At 39.6% G+C, this 22,393-nt stretch overlaps 1 protein-coding gene across 2 annotated transcripts in view; it reads left to right on the top strand.

Moving 5' to 3' along the window:
* The window catches only part of nphp4 (nephronophthisis 4), a 343,814-nt gene that overhangs the window by 199,265 nt on the left and 122,156 nt on the right, over window positions 1-22,393 (top strand). For both annotated transcript variants that reach the window (XM_034696561.1, XM_034696560.1), the window contains one exon: window positions 19,599-19,736. In XM_034696561.1, the coding sequence (XP_034552452.1) occupies window positions 19,599-19,736 (138 nt within the window). The remainder of the gene's footprint in view (window positions 1-19,598; window positions 19,737-22,393) is intronic.

The following is a 22,393-nucleotide window of genomic DNA, read 5'->3' as shown; positions in this document are numbered from 1 at the left end:
GCGATGATGACTGACTCATATCCCATTCTAAGTAAGATATCACACATCAACCATATGTAACACATACCAAAAATTGTGTGTTGCTGTGTGTGTATTTTGTGTGTCTGTGGCTTAGCTACGGGGCGTTACCGTCATCCCTCAGCCTGAGTGAATGTGCCAGTGGAGACGGGGAGTTGTGATGGATGCTGCTTTCTGTCAGGACGAGGCCAGGGACACACAAAAACACAGATGCACACACACACACACACACACACACACACACACACACACACACACACACACACAAACACACACACACACACACAAGCAGTGCAGTGCAGTGCAGAGTAGGAGGCGAGATCAGCTCTGTTTCAGTGTTCGCTCACTGGGCCAAAATGAGCCTCAGTCTGTATTGTCGACTCATTTTAAATTGAACCAACGGGGGCTCGGAGCTGTGGGAGCGCTGCACCCATGAACTCTACAAATCGACCTTCATTCTGATTACGCAGCGAGGGCGGTGGAAGCCTGTAAGTGGGCAGCTCCCAGTGGGTAACAAGAGATGACTGTGATCATACCAGGCATCTCTTAGGAGATGACACTGGAAGATGGTGGTGCTGGATTGTTTATAACCCTCTGCATGAACAGTTTGTTTTTTCAATTCCTAATTCATTGAAGCATCTGTTCTGAAAGACCTGCAGATAAATGTTGAAGGTCCAACTTAAAAGCTTAATGCGTTCCTCGGGATGTGGTGAAGTCCAAGCGTAACAAAACTGAAATTAATATTCAAACACCGAATAGAGAAACACAATTACAGATGAATGCTTGAGTTCCTCTGTCTGCTGGTTATTGGAAAACAATGATTTTCTAACAATTAAATATAACGGCTAACTGCGATGGAGTAATGGTGCTTTCAGCTTGTCCCACCATATCTAAATAACCTGGAAAAATCCTCTACAGAAGCTTAAAGTAAATCAGAATCAGAAATACTTTATTTATCCTGGGGAGTAAAATTTGGTCATTACAGAGCTCTTAAAAACAGTATGAAAGAAAGCCAAAATATTAATAGAAGAAGGAATACAATAAGATATAAATACCAATAAAATAAAACAAGATAAAGATCCATAAAATAGAATTTAAAAAATATATATATAAATACGAATCAAACAAAATAAGATAAAGATCGGAAAAAATATAATAAAATAAAAAAAGATATAAATAAGAATGAAATAAGATAAAGATCAATAAAAAAGAATCAAATGAAAAGAATAAATAAAAAAAAAGATAAAGATCAATTAAAAAAAATAAAGAGATAAAATAAGATATGTATACTAATAAAATGAAATAAGATAAATATCAATAAAATAGAATCAAATAAAAAATAAAATAAATAAAAAAAGATATAAATAAGAATGAAATAAGATAAAGATCAATAAAAAAGAATCAAATGAAAATAATAAATAAAAAAAAGATAAAGATCAATAAAAAAAAAGATAAAATAAGATATGTATATTAATAAAATGAAATAAGATAAAGATCAATAAAACAGAATAAAATAAAAATAAAATAAAAAAATTAGATATATATATACTAATAAAATGAAATAAAATAAAGATCAATAAAATAGAATCAAATAAAAAATAAAATAAATAAAAAAATATATAAATACGGATAAAACAAAATAAGATAAAGATCATTAAAATAGAATAAAAAAATAAAAAAATAAGATATATATATATACGAATAAAATAAAAACACAAGATAAAATTAAATTATGATAAAATAATAAGAATAAAGTATATACAGAACCCCAGAATAGTTAGAATTACCTATGTACAAAATTGCTGCGAATGAAGGAGATATATATACAAGGATTTTAATGATGTGTTATTTGCACAGTGTATTGCAACTGAATAATATGGTCCAACACACACACACACACACACACACACACACACACACACACACACACACACACACACACACACACACACACACACACGCACACACACACACACACACACACACACACACACACACACAAACACTTCTTCGTACACAAGAGGGTAAGAGAGCAATCATTAGCGACCTGTCTGCTCTGTGTTTATCACATTGAGGTAAATCTGATGGCCATCCGTGAATCTGCATAGAGAAATAAACAAAAATGGCATGTGAAGCCATGCCACTGCTGTTGGCAGTCACCCGACAATTCATCACGACTCTGGTGTTGCTGCAAAATTCATAAATACAGTCTCTCTGTGTCTCTCTATCTCTGTCTCCCATGGTTTCAAAAACGCTGTTATAAAAATACCCCCATTGCAGTCTTTAAAAACGCTTTCTCCTGTTCGACAAAATGTTTCTCTCCTCTTCAACATGCCTGTCAAGGGCTGATTAATCAATGGCATCCCTCTCTGAAATGGCTCTGTAAACAAACCCTACGCTCCCGTTCTGTCTGTAGGCTTTGTTGGATCTGACTTCTCTTGCGCGCATAAATTATTGATCCTTGACTCTCTCAGTTTGTGGTGGTGGAGAATGCTAAGGATCCTGTGGTATTTATAGCCAACATTTGGGAAAGCAGCTGAGTCTGTTTGTCTTTGATGATGATTTCTCGCATCGGGCTGCGGTCGTGTTTCAGGGTCGTGCTCCTGCTCTGTTGACCCAGGTGGTCTTGTAGTCCGCGGGCAAGAGGTTAGGCCATGTTTTAGTTAGTTGCTGGCAGAGGGCTGTTTGGCAGCTGGTGATGACTCAGTCACACTACATTTTCACAGCTCTCTCTCACACATGAGGTAGTGGGTTGTTCTCATTTCTGATGTCTTTTTAAAGAAAAGGATTGAAGATTTCTGACCAGTGTTTTTTGAATGACTCCACAGATTCCATTGTTGTGTCATCCTTCTGTCACTAGAAAATGAGAGAGGTTATATCATTTTAATAGGGGTGTAATGATTCTTTTTAACAATGATTCGATTCATATCATGATTTGTGGTTGCTGATACGATTAAAGGATGATATTGGTTCATGTAGAACGATACGATCTGAAACGATTCAGTGACTTGAAATTGATTCAGTAACTTTTTTGCCAAAAATTCAACCAGTGTGACTGTGAGATAAATCCCTTGATACTGGACAGTCCTAGATTCCTGTTGTTGTTGTGATGTTTTTGAGTTTTGTCCTAGTCTCTGACTAAACATGCTGGAGAGGTCTGAGGCTTCTGCAGAGCTGATGTTACCTTGATGAACGCTGCAAGAGGTGCCTGGACGGCCGGCGTTGTGTGAAATCCCATGGCGCCTTAGTAGGTGGTTGGATAGATCTGTGGTGTTGCCGTGGTAACTTTACTTGACCTTTACATATCCTACAAACAGTGAGCGACTTATTTAGAACATCTCTGTCTTTGCAAAAGCCAAAGTGTTTCCTCTCACTGGACCACAATGGTGGCTTGATCATTTCTCGCTCACTGGCTTCTCCTCTGCCGTCCGCCATGCTATGTTTTGTTGTCTGCTGGCGTGGTGATGACATCACAGACAGGCAGCCTGAATTGAGTAACGTTTAAGGTCTTTATCATTAAAAGTGTAAAAAAAACACATCCATATAAAGTCTGCCGTGCTTAAATCCAATGTGTTATTTCCTAGTATAGATACAATCGATTTATTACCTTTTAAAACGATGTTAGATCCATATATGTCGTCTGGAAGGCCAACTTGCCGAGCACAGATCCATGTAGTCGGATCATAGGAATATAAATCCATTCATTGATGTAGTAGATGAATCGTTACACCCCTACATTTTAACCCTTTAGCAGAACCTCATTTTCATGCTAAGGCCAGTGATCCACAACAGGGCCATCAGTCAGAGCACCAAAGATTACTGTAAGGGCATTCATGCAATTTAAATGTATGTATGAGGCATGCTTTACACAACTCCAACCAACACACTGGCGTCCCACATGGTGACATAACGGCCAAATTCCACCAGATCCGTGTCCGGTTCGTCTCCAATCCGTCACAGCACCAGTTCTGATAGGTTTCTATTTTAGTCAATGTGTTAACTTCCACTGGATCCACTCTGTTGCGTTCCGGCTGCGTCTCTGATCTGGCAGGTCGGAGTCCTCTGGATCAGATACACAAGACTTCTATTTTTGCTGGATGCTGGAGCACGACGCATCAATCTCAACAGAGCAGATGGAGCAGGACAGGAAGTCAGGTTTCACCAAAACAAAATGAAAACATCCGGTTAATTTTCAGAATCAAACACTCTGTGTTATCACCAGATCGTATTTCACTTAACTACAACAACAAACCAAAGTCATGATGAGCGGAGCCAGGCCTGGAGTCAACAGGTCAGAGGTTTTCAGAGGACCAGAAAGACAACATGGATGAGGAGAGGAGGAGGAGAATCCTTGATTCAGTGATTACTGTGGGAAAACCTCGGTCACATGACTCCAGCTGTCGGACTGCAGCAGATCGGAGACGGACCGGACACAGGACTTCCATTCAGCAGCTCGGTTGACCCAGCAGACAATCAGCAGGATCGAGTGAAATCGTCAACTCTATAGATACAAATATGACTGATGACAATGTTTTTTCATGAGTTGCAAGAATCAGCAGTTGCTAATTCATTGACCTTGCATAGTTTAATGCTTTGTGGCTAAGCTATTGTTGTTCTTAGGGGCTTCAACTCCACGATAATGACACTTACAGTTGACCTCAGAAGATCTAGGAGAACCCCAAAATTCACCATCTGCCATCCTGTGACACTGTAGAGTTTAACGTCACTGAGCTCTTTGTGATCCGTACTGAATTCTTGTTGGTCGTCTGCTGGACAGAATGTGCGGCTTCCAGCAATGTGTGTCACTGAAAGCCAAACCCATTACTTACTGGTGGTGTATATTGATTTTATATGAAGGAAAAATAAATTATCTTCATTGAAATTATGATGATTTCCATTAATGTTGGTGTGTGTCCCACGCTTTGGAGCTTTTCGCCTTTAATTATTTGGTGAAAGGTCCAGCGTGCTGCCAAACATTCATTGTTAAGTAATCTTTATAATGGAGCCTTCAGATGTTTGTGAGGGCATATTGGCATTATGGGTTTCAGCTACATTCTGTACATTTATATCAGTGCAGAGGCCTTGGAGTTAAGTTTTGAAAATCCTGAATGGAAACTCTAAAGCTGCTCTAAGTGCTGCCAAACCATTTGGAAGTGTTAGATAGCAAACAGTTTTACAGGATGAGGAGGTGTTACTGCACCTATTCTTATTTTGTTATTGAAAGAGGAAAATGTCCAACTTACTCTGATAACCAGTCTGAAAAGCAGCCGTTAAGAGGGATATGATTTCTTTGGTGCTTAAATAGTTTGTACTTTGTGTTATTGAAGCAAATTCTATTAAAGGTGACATATCACGCTTTTTTCATCAATATATATTGGTCTAAGAGGTCCCCAAAACATGTCTTTAAAGTTTATGCTCAAAAAAACACTTTGAAATCAGATTTTGGTCTGCCTGAAAAGTCCTCTTCTTCGTTCCTCCTCAGAACACTCTGTTTTCTCTCTGACCACGCCCCCTCAGGAAGTGGATGTGCCTCGGCTCTCCAGCACGTTGATCTAATGTTTACATGTTGGCTGAATATACACGGCTGCTCAGAGATCACGTTACTTCAACCCTCTGAATCTGATCCAGAATCTGATCCTGACGGAGAGGCGCCTGTAGCAGGACCTTTCTGAAGGATTGGTCACAGATTTAGTGTTTCTTGTTGTTTTATTTATAAGTATGTAGACGTGTGTCTTGGTACACAGCTACAGCTATGAACATGTAGCTATGTGGCTATGCTAACTAGTGCTAGCACTTATCCATGATAAATAAAAATCATCCACTAGATCTTCAAATCTGCAGACGTGGGGAGTAAAACCGACCTCTGCCAGAAAGGCAGCAGGACCTTTTATGAAGGATTGGTCACAGATTTAGTGTTTCTTGTTGTTTTATTTGTCAGTATGTCGACGTTTGTCTTGGTACACAGCTACAGCTACAGCTATGAACATGTAGCTATGTGGCTATGCCAATTAGCGCTAGCACTTATCCATGACAAATAAAAATCATCCACTAGATCTTCAAATCTGCAGACGTGGGGAGTAAAACCGACCTTTGTGTTTATTAAGACAGCCTACAACTAGCATGCCTCCCTCCTAAGCTCCTTGTTAGCACACATTTGTGCAGGGAATGAAAAACAGAGGAGGGATTGAGTTGTATTTTATACAGTCTATGGGCTGAACAAGCTCCGAGCTCTGACTCCGTGACAGACCGGATATTGTTGTTACGTAACAAAAACACTGAAGTCTGAAACGGCTGGTTTCACACACATTTACAGAAAGGTGGAGAAATCAGAACAGGGGCAGAATGGATTTTTTTCATTCTCGGGGGGTTTGTAGACATGCCAGGGAAACATATTTCAGGTAGAGAACCATTAAAAAGTCAATTTTGCATGATATGTCACCTTTAATGTCTTATATAAGAGGTTTAAATATAAACAGTACTTTGAAGTCAGAGTCATATTTGTACTTGTAAACATTCTTACATCAGACCTTTGCAAAGTTCAGAGAGGGCTGGTTCTTCTTTTAGAGCCCAGTCATGTCAAACACTTCTTCTATGTGGATATATGCACTCTGGTTGCCACAGTTTGAGCTCTTTGACAAAGAACAACAGATAATTAGTGCTTTAAAAACACATGGTCGCATTGTATACTGAGCTTCTTTATATTACTGATAACAGAGGCAGTATAATCTTGGATTACGCATCTAATTGATGCTGGCACTCTGACGTTTAAAGATTTTTCTGAATCAGCCTTTATAACCTTGTTTATCCCAATGCCTGTAGCTACCATGTAAATATTATATCAGTAATGTTTTTACTGTGGGGAAAGTACCTACCTATCTACCCTGTGCTCATGCTCACTCAATACCTTGCTTTAAATCACTCCTCAAAAGTCACTTTTATAGAAAGGCATTTTTAGAGTAAATTTGCTGATTGCCTTTTTAAATTGTATTGTTTGTGTAGATTTTAATTTGTTTGTTTTTTGTGAATCCAGTTTACCTGATTTATTGGCTCAATTGTTTTACTCACTGTAACTTCAGCACAACCTGACTGTATTTTTCACACACTTTTAACAGTTCTGTCACGGTGCAGCAACCAGAAAAGTAGAGGACCCAAAATGTGTAGTCTGACTGTTCTGTTGGATCTGTCATGCATCATGCTGGGCCAGACGTCACTGGATTTCAGGTTTCAAACAGCAGAAGTAAACAACTGCGAAGCCGATAGAGAAACTGCTTATTTAGCATCCACTGATGATTTAAAAAGTTAAGAAGTGGTTTATATGGAATTTGATAACTTTCACATTACCCAAAAACGGATTCCCCCCGTCAGAATAGAAGGAATAAAAAGCAGAACAAGCGCTGTGCATTGTGGGAAACAGTACGTGAGGCAGACTGGTCCGATGCATACTGTGAAATTTTCCCCAATCAGTAGACATCCGGGGAGTTTTGGCGTACTGCAGATTTTGCTCTTGTTCACATACTACATACTGAATTTTGGCCAAATCAGTACTTACTGCTAGTATAGTAGGCGGTTTCAAAAATAGCCAGAGACTATATACACACTGGGTAACGAGTAGCAGGACACAGGTGAGACCAACAAGGCACGGGTGAGGACAATCAACAAGGAGGAAAAAACACAAGCCAAAGATCACACAACCAACACAGAATGAAAACAGAAAATGACAGAAAAGAACAAATAAAACACAAAAGAAAAGCAACTCATGACATAACCCCCCCCCCCCCCCCCCCCTCAAGGGATGGATCCCAGACATCCCCAGATAGAACCAAGAAGGGTGGGAGGACAAGTTCAGGTCCTGTATCTAGTGTTTTTCCATACTTTTAATGCTATTTTAATCTGCCCGTGCATTTGTACCCTTGGTGTAAAGCACTATGTAACTGTGTTTTGAAAGGTGCTATATAGATAAAATGTATTATAATGTATTATGTTGATAGTGCGGTAAACTCCATATTAAAGCCAGGTGTTCTTGAAGGACATTGCTGAATTGGATCCCTCCATGTCAATGTTAGTGGACATCGTGCTCCAAGAGTTTGGTAGCATACGGTAGTCTTTGTAGTTTGGTGAGAAAGAGTCGTACAATGAAGAGTCATATCTTCTGACTTCTTCGCAGAGTCTCTCGAGACTTGCTCCATTACTTCTACTGAGAAAATTTGAGGATGGTGGTGATACAGGACATATTATAAATTCACAGCTGCACAGTGGAGGATACACTTAAAAAGCCTTTAATTGTTCAGGGGCATATCTAATAAAATTACTGCAATCAGAGAGAGCTGTCTGTTATATGCAAACAAACTGCTTCCATGAGAGGCTTATTGAATCTTTACATTTGATGCCATGGTTTATCTAAGTCTTAATGAGGAGTTAGATTTCAAACCACATCTATAAATAAATAATAAATAATAGATGGATAAATAAATACATAATAAACACATACATAATAAATACAGACATAGATGTAAACATACATAAATAAATCTACCATTCTATAAATCAATCAACCCACTGTCCCTTCACCCTCTTTATTTATATATTACAGTTTATCTATTCAGTTATCAAAGTGACTATTAATGTCTTTGATTTTGTAATTTATAAAAGGATGTGGCTTTATTTATTTTATGAAAACAGTATTGTTCATTCTGACATTTAATAATATTCACATTATTCACATTTATTATGTTAATCTTTATGGTATCATGTAGTCTATTTCTGTCTTTCCACTTCTTCTTTCAACATCAATCAATCAATCAATCAATCAATCAATCAATCAATCTATCTATCTATCTATCTATCTATCTATCTATCTATCTATCTATCTATCTATCTATCTATCTATCTATCTATCTATCTATCTATCTATCTATCTATCTATCTATCTATCTATCTATCTATCTATCTATCTATCTATCTATCTATCTATCTATCTATCTATCTATCTATCAATCTTTATTTATTTATATAGCACTAAATCACAACAAATGTTCTCCTCAGACTCTTTCCACACAGAGCAGGTCTAGACCGTACTCTATGTTCTATTATTAACAAAGACCCAACATCAAGACAGGATCAGATCCAGTCCCATTTTACAGACAGGACTCAGTCTGATCTCATCTTAATCCACCATGAGCAGAGCACTTTGCAGCATTTAGCAAGTTACAGTGGCAAGGACAAACTTCCTTTAACAGGCAGAAACCTCCAGCAGGACCAGACTCAAGTTAGACACACATCTGCTGAGACCGTGTTGGAGAGAGGGATAGAGGGAGATGAAGAGAGAGAGAGAGATGATAGTGGGGAGACGGATAGTAGTAGTTGTAGCAGCTGGAGTCTGGCATGTCCACAGCAGCAGAGATCCAGAGGAACCTACGAGACAAGGGAGCTGATGTAGTTTCTCTGAGGGTCAAAACCTGTCTGTGTGTTTTACCTGATTGTAGTGATTTAATTAAATATGCTCTGAACACTTAAAGGCTTTTTAACCTTATTCCTTGACTCAAGCTAGTGTGCCTGAAGACAGCCCCTCCCTTGATCTCTTACTTTCAGTGTTTCGTTGCTCATATCTATCACCCATGTGCGATTGTACTACTTCCCCGTGTCCTGAATGCCCTCACTTTGTATTTCCTCTCGTCACACACTCACTACACAATTATCACTCCTTATTGATTGCATTAACAGCTCCCGTCTCCCTCTTCCGCCTCAGTGCTCCTCCTTTCTCATGAATCTCTAATATTTTCCTCTTCCCTCCACCTTTTGTTCCCAATATTGCATCCCAGTAATCTCCCCATCTCTTTCACTCGATGTCCTTCTTAATCCTCCTCCCTTTCACACAATACCTGTCTCTCACTTTCTGTCTTTGAGAAACATGATGAGCTTAACCTCATGTCATGGTCTTCTCTCTCTCTGCCACATAGAGTCACGAGCAGAAGCCAAATGAACATTTATGAGGTTCTTTTGTGAAGCACACATAAAACCACAACGTACACGCAAAAAGGGAAAGATAATATTAAGGATAACATCTATTGTAAATTCAGTTTTATATAGTGACTCTGACACATTAACACATTCACACACTTACACACATGCAGGTCCCATGATGCCAGAATATGAACAGATGATCTGCTTGGCTGTCAGGGCAAACAGGCTGGGTTCAGAACATTGGCAGACAAAGCTGTGCCACCTCTAATTGCCCTGCTCTTCCTATTATCTGTGTGTGTGTGTGTGTGTGTGTGTTTGCGTGTGCGTGTGTGAGCGTGTGTGTGCGCGCAAATCACACATGCAGAGGAGTGTGGTGTCTTTCACACTGTGTGCAGGACGTAGTGACTCAATGTGAGATAACATGTGTGCGTGTGTTTGTGTATGTGTTTGTGTGTGCGTGTGCTTGTGTGTGCTTGTGTGTGTGTGTGTGTGTGTGTGTGTGAAGAATGTGAAATGGCTTTGAAATACTTGTGAGGACTGACTTGTGACAGCCCACTGGTGTTGACATTTTAGGACATTTTAACAGCGAGGACACTTGGAACAATCCTAACGGCCAACACAGCTCATTTCAGAATCACGCCTACACATAATATAGGATTGGCAAGCCAGTAAACTGAAGAATGACCAGCTCTGTGAATATATCTGAATATATCTACTCCCTGTGTTATGAGTCAAACCACTCTGCTTTTAAATATCTAGTTCAGTGATTTGAGACTGTACCATTGCTGTTTACTCTCTTATCTTCTACTTAATGAGTATTGACACACTCAGAGATACATACAAACAGGTGAATGGATTAATGAATATATACACAGATAGATAGCTTCAGTTGGATAGAATGACAGACAGACAAATACACTCACAAATACACTTCATTAGGCACACCTTCCTAGTCTCCCATTCCACCACATCCCAAAGGAGCTCTACTGGATTGAGATCTGGTGACTCTGGAGGCCATTGGAGTACAGTGAACTCAGCGTCATGTTCAACAATACTCAGGTAGGCTGCAGCAAGTTGCCTTGACCACGTCTACAAGCCGAAATGCATTGAGTTGCGGCCATGTGATTGGCTGATTAGCTATTTGTGATAACAAGCAATTGAACAAGTGTACCTAATGAAGTGGCTGGTGAGTGTAGATGGACTGATAGATGAAAAGTCAGACATTAGGGATGCAACAATTAGTTGACAAAAAGTGATGACAAAATTGGTTATCTGCAAATTTAACCGTCATTAAAGGTGACATACCACGCTTTTTTCATTAATATATATTGGTCTAAGAAGGTCCCCAAAACATGTCTTTAGAATTTATGCTCAAAAAAACACTTTGAAATCAGAGATTTTGGTCTGCCTGAAAAACCCTCTTCTTCAGTCCTCCTCAGAAATGTCAGTTTTCTCTCTGACCACGCCCCCTCAGGAAGTGGATGTGCCTCGGCTGTCCAGCACGTTGATCTAATGTTTACATGTTGGCTGAATATACACGGCTGCTCACAGACCCGCGTTACTTCAACCCTCTGAATCTGATCCAGAATCTGATCCTGATGGAGAGGCGCCTGCAGCAGGACCTTTCTGAACCATTGGTCACAGATTTAGTGTTTCTTGTTGTTTTATTTGTCAGTATGTCGACATGTGTCTTGGTACACAGCTACGAACATGTAGCTATGTAGCTATGCTAACTAGCGCTAGCACTTATCCATGATAAATAAAAATCATCCACTAGATCTTCAAATCTGCAGACGTGGGGAGTAAAACCGACCTTTGTGTTTATTAAGACAGCCTACAACTAGCATGCCTCCCTCCTAAGCTCCTTGTTAGCACACATGTGTGCAGGGAATGAAAAACGGAGGAGGGATTCAGTATTATTTTATACAGTCTATGGGCTGAACAAGCTCCGAGCTCTGACTCCGTGACAGACCGGATATTGTTGTTACGTAACAAAAACACTGAAGTCTGAAACGGCTGGTTTCACACACATTTACAGAAAGGTGTAGAAATCAGAACAGGGGCAGAATGGATTTTTTTCATTCTCGGGGGGTTTGTAGACATGCCAGGGACACATATTTCAGGTAGAGAACCATTAAAAAGTCCATTTTGCATGATATGTCACCTTTAATCTGTCAGCCACATCATGCCCATATTTTTCATGCTCGTGAGCAGACTTGACATCATTTGCAAGACAGGGTTTCTAACAAGTAAGCCATTTCACATCCTTACTATCTCAGCTGAGAGGTGTACATGCAAAAAGAGACCAGGAAGGACAATGAAAGAGAGCAAAATTGTGTCCTAAAACTTAAAAAAGAAAAACTTCTTGCAAAATGTGAAAGCGCACCCTGCTTATGATTGGAACACATTGGTAATTAGTGAGAGAAGGCACACTGAACGTCTCTCTTTGAAACATCAACTATCACATTCAACTAAACACACACGTTAGGTGTTCTTTGATTTCCTCTACTCTATATTCCCAGTCTCTCACCTCAAAACCTTTCCCTAGAACACGTTATCTGTTTTTCTCACCTCTTTTTCTCTCCTACCACTAAACAATGGAGCTCCTACCTTATTCCTAGAGTAATACTTTCAAACAAAATCATGTCTCAGATTAATACCAGTTGTGTTTAAAGTGAAGATAAAAATGCGGCTCAGATCAAGACTTTTAACAGTATTTTTTTGAGTTTGAAAGAGTAATCCTAAATTTAAGAACTAACAGCTAAGAGCCTTGAGAGTTAGTTTAATTCATTATCCAATGAATCATTTGAACACTTGATGACTATAGTCAACTATCAAAATAGTAGTTAGCTACAGTCCTGACTGACTCTCACATGGATGGATGTATTGACAGACATACAGAGAGGTAGACGGACAGACAATTGTATTACTTACTTTTTACTATGATTTAAAGTTGTTTTATTATTTCATTCATTTTCACTATTTTGCTTTTATTTATTTATTCATATCTTTTAATTTATCTACTCAGTTTTATTGACATTTTTAGCCTTCATTTTATTTTCAACTCTTATCCTTACCCTTTTTTAATTATTTATTTTAACTATTTAAATTCTTGATATTAATCTGATGCTTTAACTTCTTTTAATTACACATATTTTATTGTTGTAGGTGTGCATTAGTCTTTATTTTAAAATCTGTTTTTGTGTTTTTAATTCTGTATGTCATGCCATTATTTTATTTCTGCTTCTTTCTTGTTTTCATCACTGTAAAGCACTTTGAATTGCATTTAACTTGTATGAAAGGTGCTATAAAGCTTGATTGATTGATTGATTGAAGAAGTTGTGCACTTCAAATACTCCTCTTCTGCATTTCATAGAAAACAGAGGACGAGCAATATTTACTTTGACACAGTTCTGTGATTGTGCCCCAGCTTCCTGTGGGGTGACCCGGCCTGTCTTTTGATCAGTGGCTACTTTTAGCACAACCTCTACTGACCTGCCTGGGGTCAGTCATTACACGCTAAAGCTGTGCAGTCTAACATTGCCCAAGCCCATGCAACTTTATCTTTAACTCCAGGACAGATTCAAACGTTCCCAAGGACGTACAATTTTCAGGGTACATTTGGGAAAATGTGCATAAAATGAGTCACAAGAACCCTTGATTATTTCCATTTGATGGGGTGGTGCAGTCATCAGAAATGTGGAGTCCTTCATTTAAAGGTGACATATCATGCAAAATGGACTTTTTAATGGTTCTCTACCTGAAATATGTTTCCCTGGCATGTCTACAAACCCCCCGAGAATGAAAAAAATCCATTCTGCCCCTGTTCTGATTTCTCCACCTTTCTGTAAATGTGTGTGAAACCAGCCGTTTCAGACTTCCGTGTTTTTGTTACGTAACAACAATATCCGGTCTGTCACGGAGTCAGAGCTCGGAGCTTGTTCAGCCCATAGACTGTATAAAATACAACTCAACCCCTCCTCTGTTTTTCATTACCTGCACAAATGTGTGCTAACAAGGAGCTTAGGAGGGAGGCATGCTAGTTGTAGGCTGTCTTAATAAACACAAAGGTCGGTTTTACTCCCCACGTCTGCAGATTTGAAGATCTAGTGGATGATTTTTATTTATCATGGATAAGTGCTAGCGCTAGTTAGCATAGCCACATAGCTACATGTTTGTAGCTGTAGCTGTGTACCAAACACACGTCTACATACTGACAAATAAAACAACAAGAAACACAGAATCTGTGACCAATCCTTCAGAAAGGTCCTGCTGCCTTTCTGGCAGAGGTCGGTTTTACTCCCCACGTCTGCAGATTTGAAGATCTAGTGGATGATTTTTATTTATCATGGATAAGTGCTAGCGCTAGTTAGCATAGCCACATAGCTACATGTTCGTAGCTGTGTACCAAGACACACGTCGACATACTGATAAATAAAACAACAAGAAACACTAAATCTGTGACCAATGGTTCAGAAAGGTCCTGCTGCAGGCGCCTCTCCGTCAGGATCAGATTCTGGATCAGATTCAGAGGGTTGAAGTAACGCGGGTCTGTGAGCAGCCGTGTATATTCAGCCAACATGTAAACATTAGATCAACGTGCTGGAGAGCCGAGGCACATCCACTTCCTGAGGGGGCGTGGTCAGAGAGAGAACAGAGTGTTCTGATGAGGAATGAAGAAGAGGACTTTTCAGGCATGCCAAAATCTGATTTCAAAGTGTTTTTTTGAGCATAAACTTTAAAGACATGTTTTGGGGACCTCTTAGACCAATATATATTGATGAAAAAAGCGTGATATGTCACCTTTAAATCTTAGTCAACTCAGCTCAGCCACCATCATATAGAATATCTTTAATGTAGATTTGGAGCAAGTTTATGCAGAATGTCTATAATGATAATAGTAATAATACATTTTAATTATAGGTACCTTTCTGGACACTCAAGGTCACCTTACAACATACCAACAGTAAAAACAACACTTAACACTAAATAAATACATAAATACAATAGAAAAACAATGAAACACTAGAAAAATGACATTCCAAAAGTCATTCCAGTCCCATACAGACAGATTAAAACAAGTAGGCTTGGCGGAAAAGGTGAGTTTTGAGGCGCGATTTGAAGGTGGTGGGAAAGATGGAATTTTGTAAGTCCTGGGGGAGAGAGTTCCAGAGGGGGGGGGCAGAGCGGCTGAAGGCTCTCAATGAGTTGTCAATGAGGATGGAGAGGTTGTTTGTTTTTGAAAGGGTGGATTTGAGTAACTTTTAACATCTTTATCATTAAAAGTGCAAAAACAACACATCCATATAAAGTCTGCCGTGCTTAAATCCAATGTGTTATTTCCTAGTCTGGATACAATCGATTTATTACCTTTTAAAACAATGTTAGATTGATATACGTCGTCTGGAAGGCCAACTTGCCGAGCACAGATGGATGCAGTCGGATCATAGGAATATAAATCCATACATCGATGTAGTAGATGAATCGTTACACCGCTAGAAAAGAGAGTAATCTAAATAAATGTAATGTCCTGAAGACCATAGTGGAATCAGTGTTTCAGCCGCCATTTGCCCAACAAACCTCCTCTTTTGGTGGAATATTTCCCTGTGGTGAGAGACAAATCTTGGGACTTTTATCTAAATAGCACTCTACAAAAGCAGTAAGCAGTCTTTACAACTCAAATTGCTCAGCTTTCACTCCCACTTCAGGTGAAACAGTGCAGCTATGAATATAAAGCAGGAGGAACTAGGGAGTACTGGTTAGCCTTGTTCAGCAGTTGAAATGAGACATTCCCATCATCAAAAGGCTAAAAACGCTAAGATATCTAGAAACTCGGCCTAATCTCAGGGCAGAACTCCTGCTCCTTTTGTGTAAAGCACTAATAGATGTAGTTCTTGTATCTGGTAATGATGGCTCCTAGACACCTCCCTGGGAAAATCCATCTGAGAGGGAACCCAAGGGCAGACTCATGCCAGAGGTTTTAAATATCCTGTGGAGCCTTGGGAAGCCTCAGGGTCCCCCAAGAGGATCTTCAGGTGGTTGTAGCTGTCTGAACTCATCTACCTCCTTTGCTGCCGATGCTAATGGAAACTAGAGCAGAAGACGATGAAGATGAGAGGAATGCAGATGTGAAAATTCCACATGTCAAATTCCCAGCTAGAATCAAACCCCATGCTCACATGGCTTTCTTATGCTGCAATGCCTGAGTGACTCTTTAGAATAAGGTGTCTGGATTATTGGCATTTGAAAACAGAGGAAGTTAAGAAATTCATGCAAAGCTGTCATCGCAGAAGAAGTCTTGATTGAAAAGACAAAGCAGAGAAGATGATCAGATCTAATCAAGAGGAAGTTAAAGTCATAATAAGGTTTTTACGTTCACTCTTCACTGCTTGGTGAGTGCAGTCTGTGATTAGGCTGAAACTCTACTTACTGTGCTGACATTTCTTATTCTGCAGAGAGATGATGCCTATTCAGGGAAATGTCTCTTATCTTATAAACTTCAATCAGTTCTGGAATAAATTGTAGATAAGTGGGCCGTGTGTTTGAATAAGTCAGAGGACATTTGTTTGGTGCACTGTCTACTTTCATTTGTTGTGTGTAAAATTCAGCAATAAGTCAATAGGGCTATGCAGTACAATTGAAATCAAGGCCACAATGACAATCACATCTCTTTTTGCTAGTACTGCAGTGTTGTAGTCCAGTCTCGAGTCCTCAGTGTTCAAGAAAGAGTCATCAGAAGAGAGTTCCCACTACCTGAGTCCGAGTCCGAGTCGAGTTCTCTTTATTAATATTATTATTTATCACGAGGAGGGTGGCTGTTTTAGTCCAAACTATTGACTGTCTGAACTTGGACTTACAAAATCCTGTCAACATGACTGAACATTTCAATTATCACTGAAGTTACAGCACTGTGTAAATGCACACTGCAGAAGTCCAATAAACTCAAAAATATCTGCAGCTCATCGGCTGTTAATCAGAATTTTAACCAACCAAACGTCTTGAGGTGCATTTTGACCAACTTTACCCTGAACTCAAAGGTTTATGTGCCCCCATTATTGTCTGTGTTTCGACCATGGGCTGAAGTCCCAGGTAGATTATTCAAATCAGGCCAGTGACGTATGGAGAAAAAAAAAAAGTAAATGCACTACACCACCAGACCAGTAGAGGGCAGTAAAACAATGATGAATGCCATTCATCACAGATGACACCATAGAAGCAGACGGACAGGCAGGTATCATGATGAGCAACACGACAGTTAGCTGTGGCAGAGATCGGCCGGTGTTTTGGTTTAAACAGCGACCCTGTTAACTGGAGACTTTCAGCCGGATGCATCCCTCATAAACGTCTTTAGACGATCATTAAATATCTGATGAGGATATTTTGAAATCTTAATAAAAACTAAACTAGTTTGCATTCCCAGGAACTCCCTCTGTGTTTCAACAGCTGTGTAAACTCCACAAACACTGACACTTCAGCTGAAGGTCTCCAGTTTACAGGGTCACTTTTAAAACCATAACACCGGGAGGAGAGACGCATTCACGGTGGGCTGAGAGAAGACTACTGTTACAAGCTGCTAAATCAAGAGAATCACAGCTTCTTCTTTTGAAAAGTACACACACATACAAAAAAGATAGAACAAATAAAAACTAATGAAAGAAAGAGAAATCAAGAGAATCACAGATGTGTGTGATGTTATTGTGGACGGAGGGAGGAATAAAAACACTGCAGTCAATCTACCAGTCAGACACCTGCAGCATTGCAGGCCCTGCCCCGAGAAACTCCCGGTACCATTGAAAAGTACTACCACACTAGCAGGGGCTTTTCAGGGGGGTGATTCGAGGCATGTGCGATAGAGGGTACATGAAAATACATATATAGAGTGTCTCTCTCTGTAGACGGCGGGCGGACATTGATTAAAGATGATTTCTTTGATTTAATTGATTTCTGTTTACAGTTTTTAAAAATAGTCCCAGTGATTCCTCGTCAGTGATCGTTCCATGGTGATGGATTCTTCTCTGCCTGTTGTGGTGGATTGAACATGAAACTGTCCTCATTCAGCTCTCCTTCTCTGAGCTCTGTGGTTCACACACCTTTAAAAAGAAACTAATGTCACAACTTTGAACCCTGCTGCTATCATCACCACCGCTCATGGTTTAACTTTCTTTGGAGAGATCACTAACCTAAAGTTTCTCTCACCTGCTCCACTCCTTCATCAGATTGATGGACAGGATCCAACATGAAAATGTCTGTAGCCTGCTGATTTATCACATTGTTTACCAATATGATGCTAACTGAAGCTAACGGTTTCCCCTCACCTTACAGTCTATGGTGTCAACAAGCAGAAGCTAAATGTGTCTGAACTCTTTTCTGTGGATTGATTTGACATGACGTGTGATCAGTTTGTCTCTGGTGTTGCTCATGTTAGTGAAAGTTAATAACCGTAGTCAAGGGGTTTTGACCAATCAGAATCAAGCTTCTTACACAACAGGAAGTTCAGTAAGAAAGCCGGGTAATAAATAGAGGTATGGGAGAATTCATGTAACATCACATTTTAACCACGACATTGATATCTTGTGCAGTTTGTTTTATGTTGTATCAAACGTCAAATAGAAGTTTGGCTTTAATATTTCTTATTTCAAAAGTTGTGTAGTTAAAATCATTTTGGTGACAGCAGCTGTTTTTTCCATGGAGGCACAGGAAGCAAAGAGGTACCAAAATTAAAATGAAAAAGAAAATTTGAAAATTAAATTGCATTAACAGAAATAGTTTGTTGATAAATATAATTTGTGTGAATGCATTTTAATTTTCAAATTTTCTTTTTAACTTTTGATTTATGCTAATAATTTAGCCGTGCACTTTTTGGAAAATTAAAAAGCAAATATCATTTTCTTTTTAATTGTGTGCAATAATTAGCAGTGTTGCAGGTTAAAATTTAAATGCAAATATGATTATTGAATATTAATTTTAGTAATGAGTTACATAATGCATCCATATTTGGAAAATCAATAAGCGTTTTTGAATTTTCAAATGTGCTTTTTCATTTTAATTTAGGTAACTATTTGTTTCCACAGTTTCCAGAGATTCTGTGCAGTTCAGGTAAACATGTTGTAACTCCGAAGTATTAGCAGTTCATCTGTCCCTGGTGATTGTTATACAAGTGGTCTGTACTTGCGGGCTCTTGTATGTAAGTGGCGCTGGTAGTGCACTCCAGGCTGGAACATTCTTCATTTTCTGTGGAGGGTGAGTGAAGAGGCAGCGGTGCTCACAAGTCTTTGAGAAAGATTTCAGCGTTTAAATAAGTTATCTCTTCACATACCGGGACCCGTCTGTTTACCCGACTTATATAACCCATCAGTAAACTGTAGGGGCCAATGGCAGCGCTCCATTTATTAGCTTTACTCTGTCTCCAGTCAAAAGGCTTCAGAAACAAGAAACAGACAAACAGTCGGACCTGCTGAGTGTTGACGGTGTTGAAGGGTGGTGGGTGGAGCGAGGATGTAAGGCGGTGTAATCGTCTGCTGATGTCATCTGAGGCGACACGTTCATGGTAAAGTGTTCCTGAGCCCCGTTGTTCATAATCATAACAATAAAAGCAAATCATTTGCATTGTTTCTCTGCAGCTCTCTCTGTCTCAGCTGGCAGCGACTTCACACCGCCCGACCGGCAGCCGCTCCAGCAAGGTGTTACCATGGCAACAGTCGTTTCCTTCTCTGCTTCATCCTTCCCCATCGGCACCGGCCCACCAGCTGTCACATGTCGTAAGATTTCCACCCCTGTACACTCAACCACACGCAAGCACACACACACGCACACAAACACAGGCGCATGCAGAGGAAAATACACAAGGGTTAAAAAAAAAAAACCAGCAAGAATAACACAGAGCATGGTGAGCCTTTATTTAATCTCCAAGGTTATGAGGAGAGTCACTCAGAAGAGTTCAAAGACACACTCACCTTTAGTCTGCACTCTGCTCATCATCATCTGGGCACACACACACACACACACACACACACACACACACACACACACACACGCACACAACCTCTAAACTGAACTCCAGACTGCACAGGCTTTGTCTTTGGACCTGCTGGAGGTGCTGGAGCTACTCCTTTTCATCTTTATAATCAAAAGAAACAATATTCTTTGACTTGGCTTTTCAAATCTTTCCACAAAGGCTACTTCAATTTTCCAAAAGTAGCCGGTATCCTGCGTAACCTTGTGTTTTGCCCTATGGGAGAATGTGTTTAATCTGCTTTGTCCGGCACCGCTTTAAAAAATGCTTCTCTCTTTTTTTTTCCCCCCACTTTTTTTTCTGGCTCATTTGAGGATCAGCTCACATTGTGGACAGTTATTCTTGACCTTTGTGGGGCACAACAGCTGCAGCCTGTTATTGTAGACTGCAGTTTAAACCTGTTAAAAGTTATTTTTTAAATGATCTACTGGTCTTTCTATGAACCACCAATCCCAGTTCATGGTACCTCTGTAAGTGTAAAAACCAGTCTCGGACTGTGAATCTGTCCCCATCATCTGTACAAAGTCATGCATGTACAGATTAATATATAGTGTTAGAAACTGTCTCCACTTGTTCCCGAGCTTAATGCATATTAACAAGTCCCAGTCACAGCAGCCAGGGGATAGCAAAGATGAGACAGTCAGCTGTATTGTGATGGTTTTAATAGCTCTGCTGAATAATTTCCTGGAATAATGTGAGGCTAACCTGTTCCCCCAGTCGTAGGTGTTTGCTGCTGTGAATCAGCAGGCACAGTCATTTTGCCTTTGAAAGCCACCTTGTCTTTGCTAATTTAGACTATGTACGCCCACAAAGATGCATATATTAAGGCTCCAGCATGCTGCACAATAAGAGCTGTGGTTAAATCTCACTGAGCTGAGACAAAATCTGAATGTTGTCATGCCTGGGCTAAACCTGAATGTATATGAAGCGTGGTGCTATTGTTTCAAACACTATGTTTGCCCTCATGTTGAAGCAGTTTTCTGAATTTGTATGCTACACATGAAAGTGGATTTTAGACCTTAGACTCTTTAAAGGTCAGAAGAAAGCTGCCCTGTAAACCTGAAAAGTACTTCTAAAGGCTGATTTATACAGCCATTGTGGTTTTTCAAGTGTGTGAAGACTTATGTGGTGACGTTGATGACATCATACGCAGCGTCCCTCTGTACACTCAAAAGCTGTGATTTGGACATGAATATTAACTCAATAAAACAAATCCACACATAATTAAAACAACATTAATCGTTCAGATAACTCAATAATTCATTGTTGGTTCAACTAAATATCTGGTTTTGAGTGCTGTACCCTTAATGGATATGAGTTAGAAGGCCTGTTCGGGTTTACAGCGTGGCAAAGCTCATCACATCTCCCGTCTCTCTGTAGTCCAAGAAACGCACAAAATTTACTTAAAAAAGCAATTTCGAGCTGAATTGTTTACATAAAGATAGAATTTAAAGCTGCTGTTGGTAGGAGTGGTGTCAAAAACCTTACTTTTTTCTGCTGGGTTTGGAGAAATGGTCATAATACCAATCTGTACTCATCTGTAAGTGAAGTCATTTGAGATTATGGTGAAATCTCTGCGTTTTCCGATGCCTATGTATAAAGTAATGTTATTATTCCCCTTGTTCCCGTTATGACGGACCAATCATAGCTAAACTCTAATCCTCCGTCTTGATTGGTCGAGTGGCGGCCCCACTATGTCGCCCTGATTAGCTGGGAAGCCACTACTTCTCATAGAGCGCGCACACAGTCTTTTGTGGGCGGGGTTACGGGAGCAGAGAGGGGACGGTAGTAGTCGAAATCTCTCTCTGAACTGATGTTTCTATCACGACTACCAACAGCAGCTTTAAGTAAAATGAAACTGGTTAGTAGCAGTTATTTAGGACCATAGGTTGGTTACTTTGTCATTTAAATCTGTGTAGAAAACGTATTGAACCATCCACATGTAGAGGTCAGTTGAGCAGATCCAGTAACTTCAGAGATCAGAGCTGAAGAAGTTTTCAATTAGAAATGTCATCAAAATGTATTGATGTTCTTTTCCCCAACACTCTAAAGACTGTTCTGCTGCTGGAGATGTTGTGTTGGTTTGTTTCTTTATTGGACTCTGCCTGGGATTACAGGCTGATAGAATAATTCAATACCACCAGTGATTACAGTGACTGAAGAATTAACAATTGAACTTCTCCTCTGGGGTTTATTCTGATTCACCATTTATGGATAAGCTTTTGCTTTAAAGGGGACATATCACGCTTTTTTCATCAATATATATTGGTCTAAGAGGTCCCCAAAACATGTCTTTAAAGTTTATGCTCAAAAAAACACTTTGAAATCAGATTTTGGTCTGCCTGAAAAGTCCTCTTCTTCATTCCTCATCAGAACACTCTGTTTTCCCTCTGACCACGCCCC

The sequence above is a fragment of the Notolabrus celidotus genome, chromosome 11, assembly GCF_009762535.1.
Source record: "Notolabrus celidotus isolate fNotCel1 chromosome 11, fNotCel1.pri, whole genome shotgun sequence".
NCBI lineage: Eukaryota > Metazoa > Chordata > Actinopteri > Labriformes > Labridae > Notolabrus > Notolabrus celidotus.
Note: the sequence above shows the minus strand (reverse complement) of the source record. Positions and strands in the feature narration are given on the sequence as shown.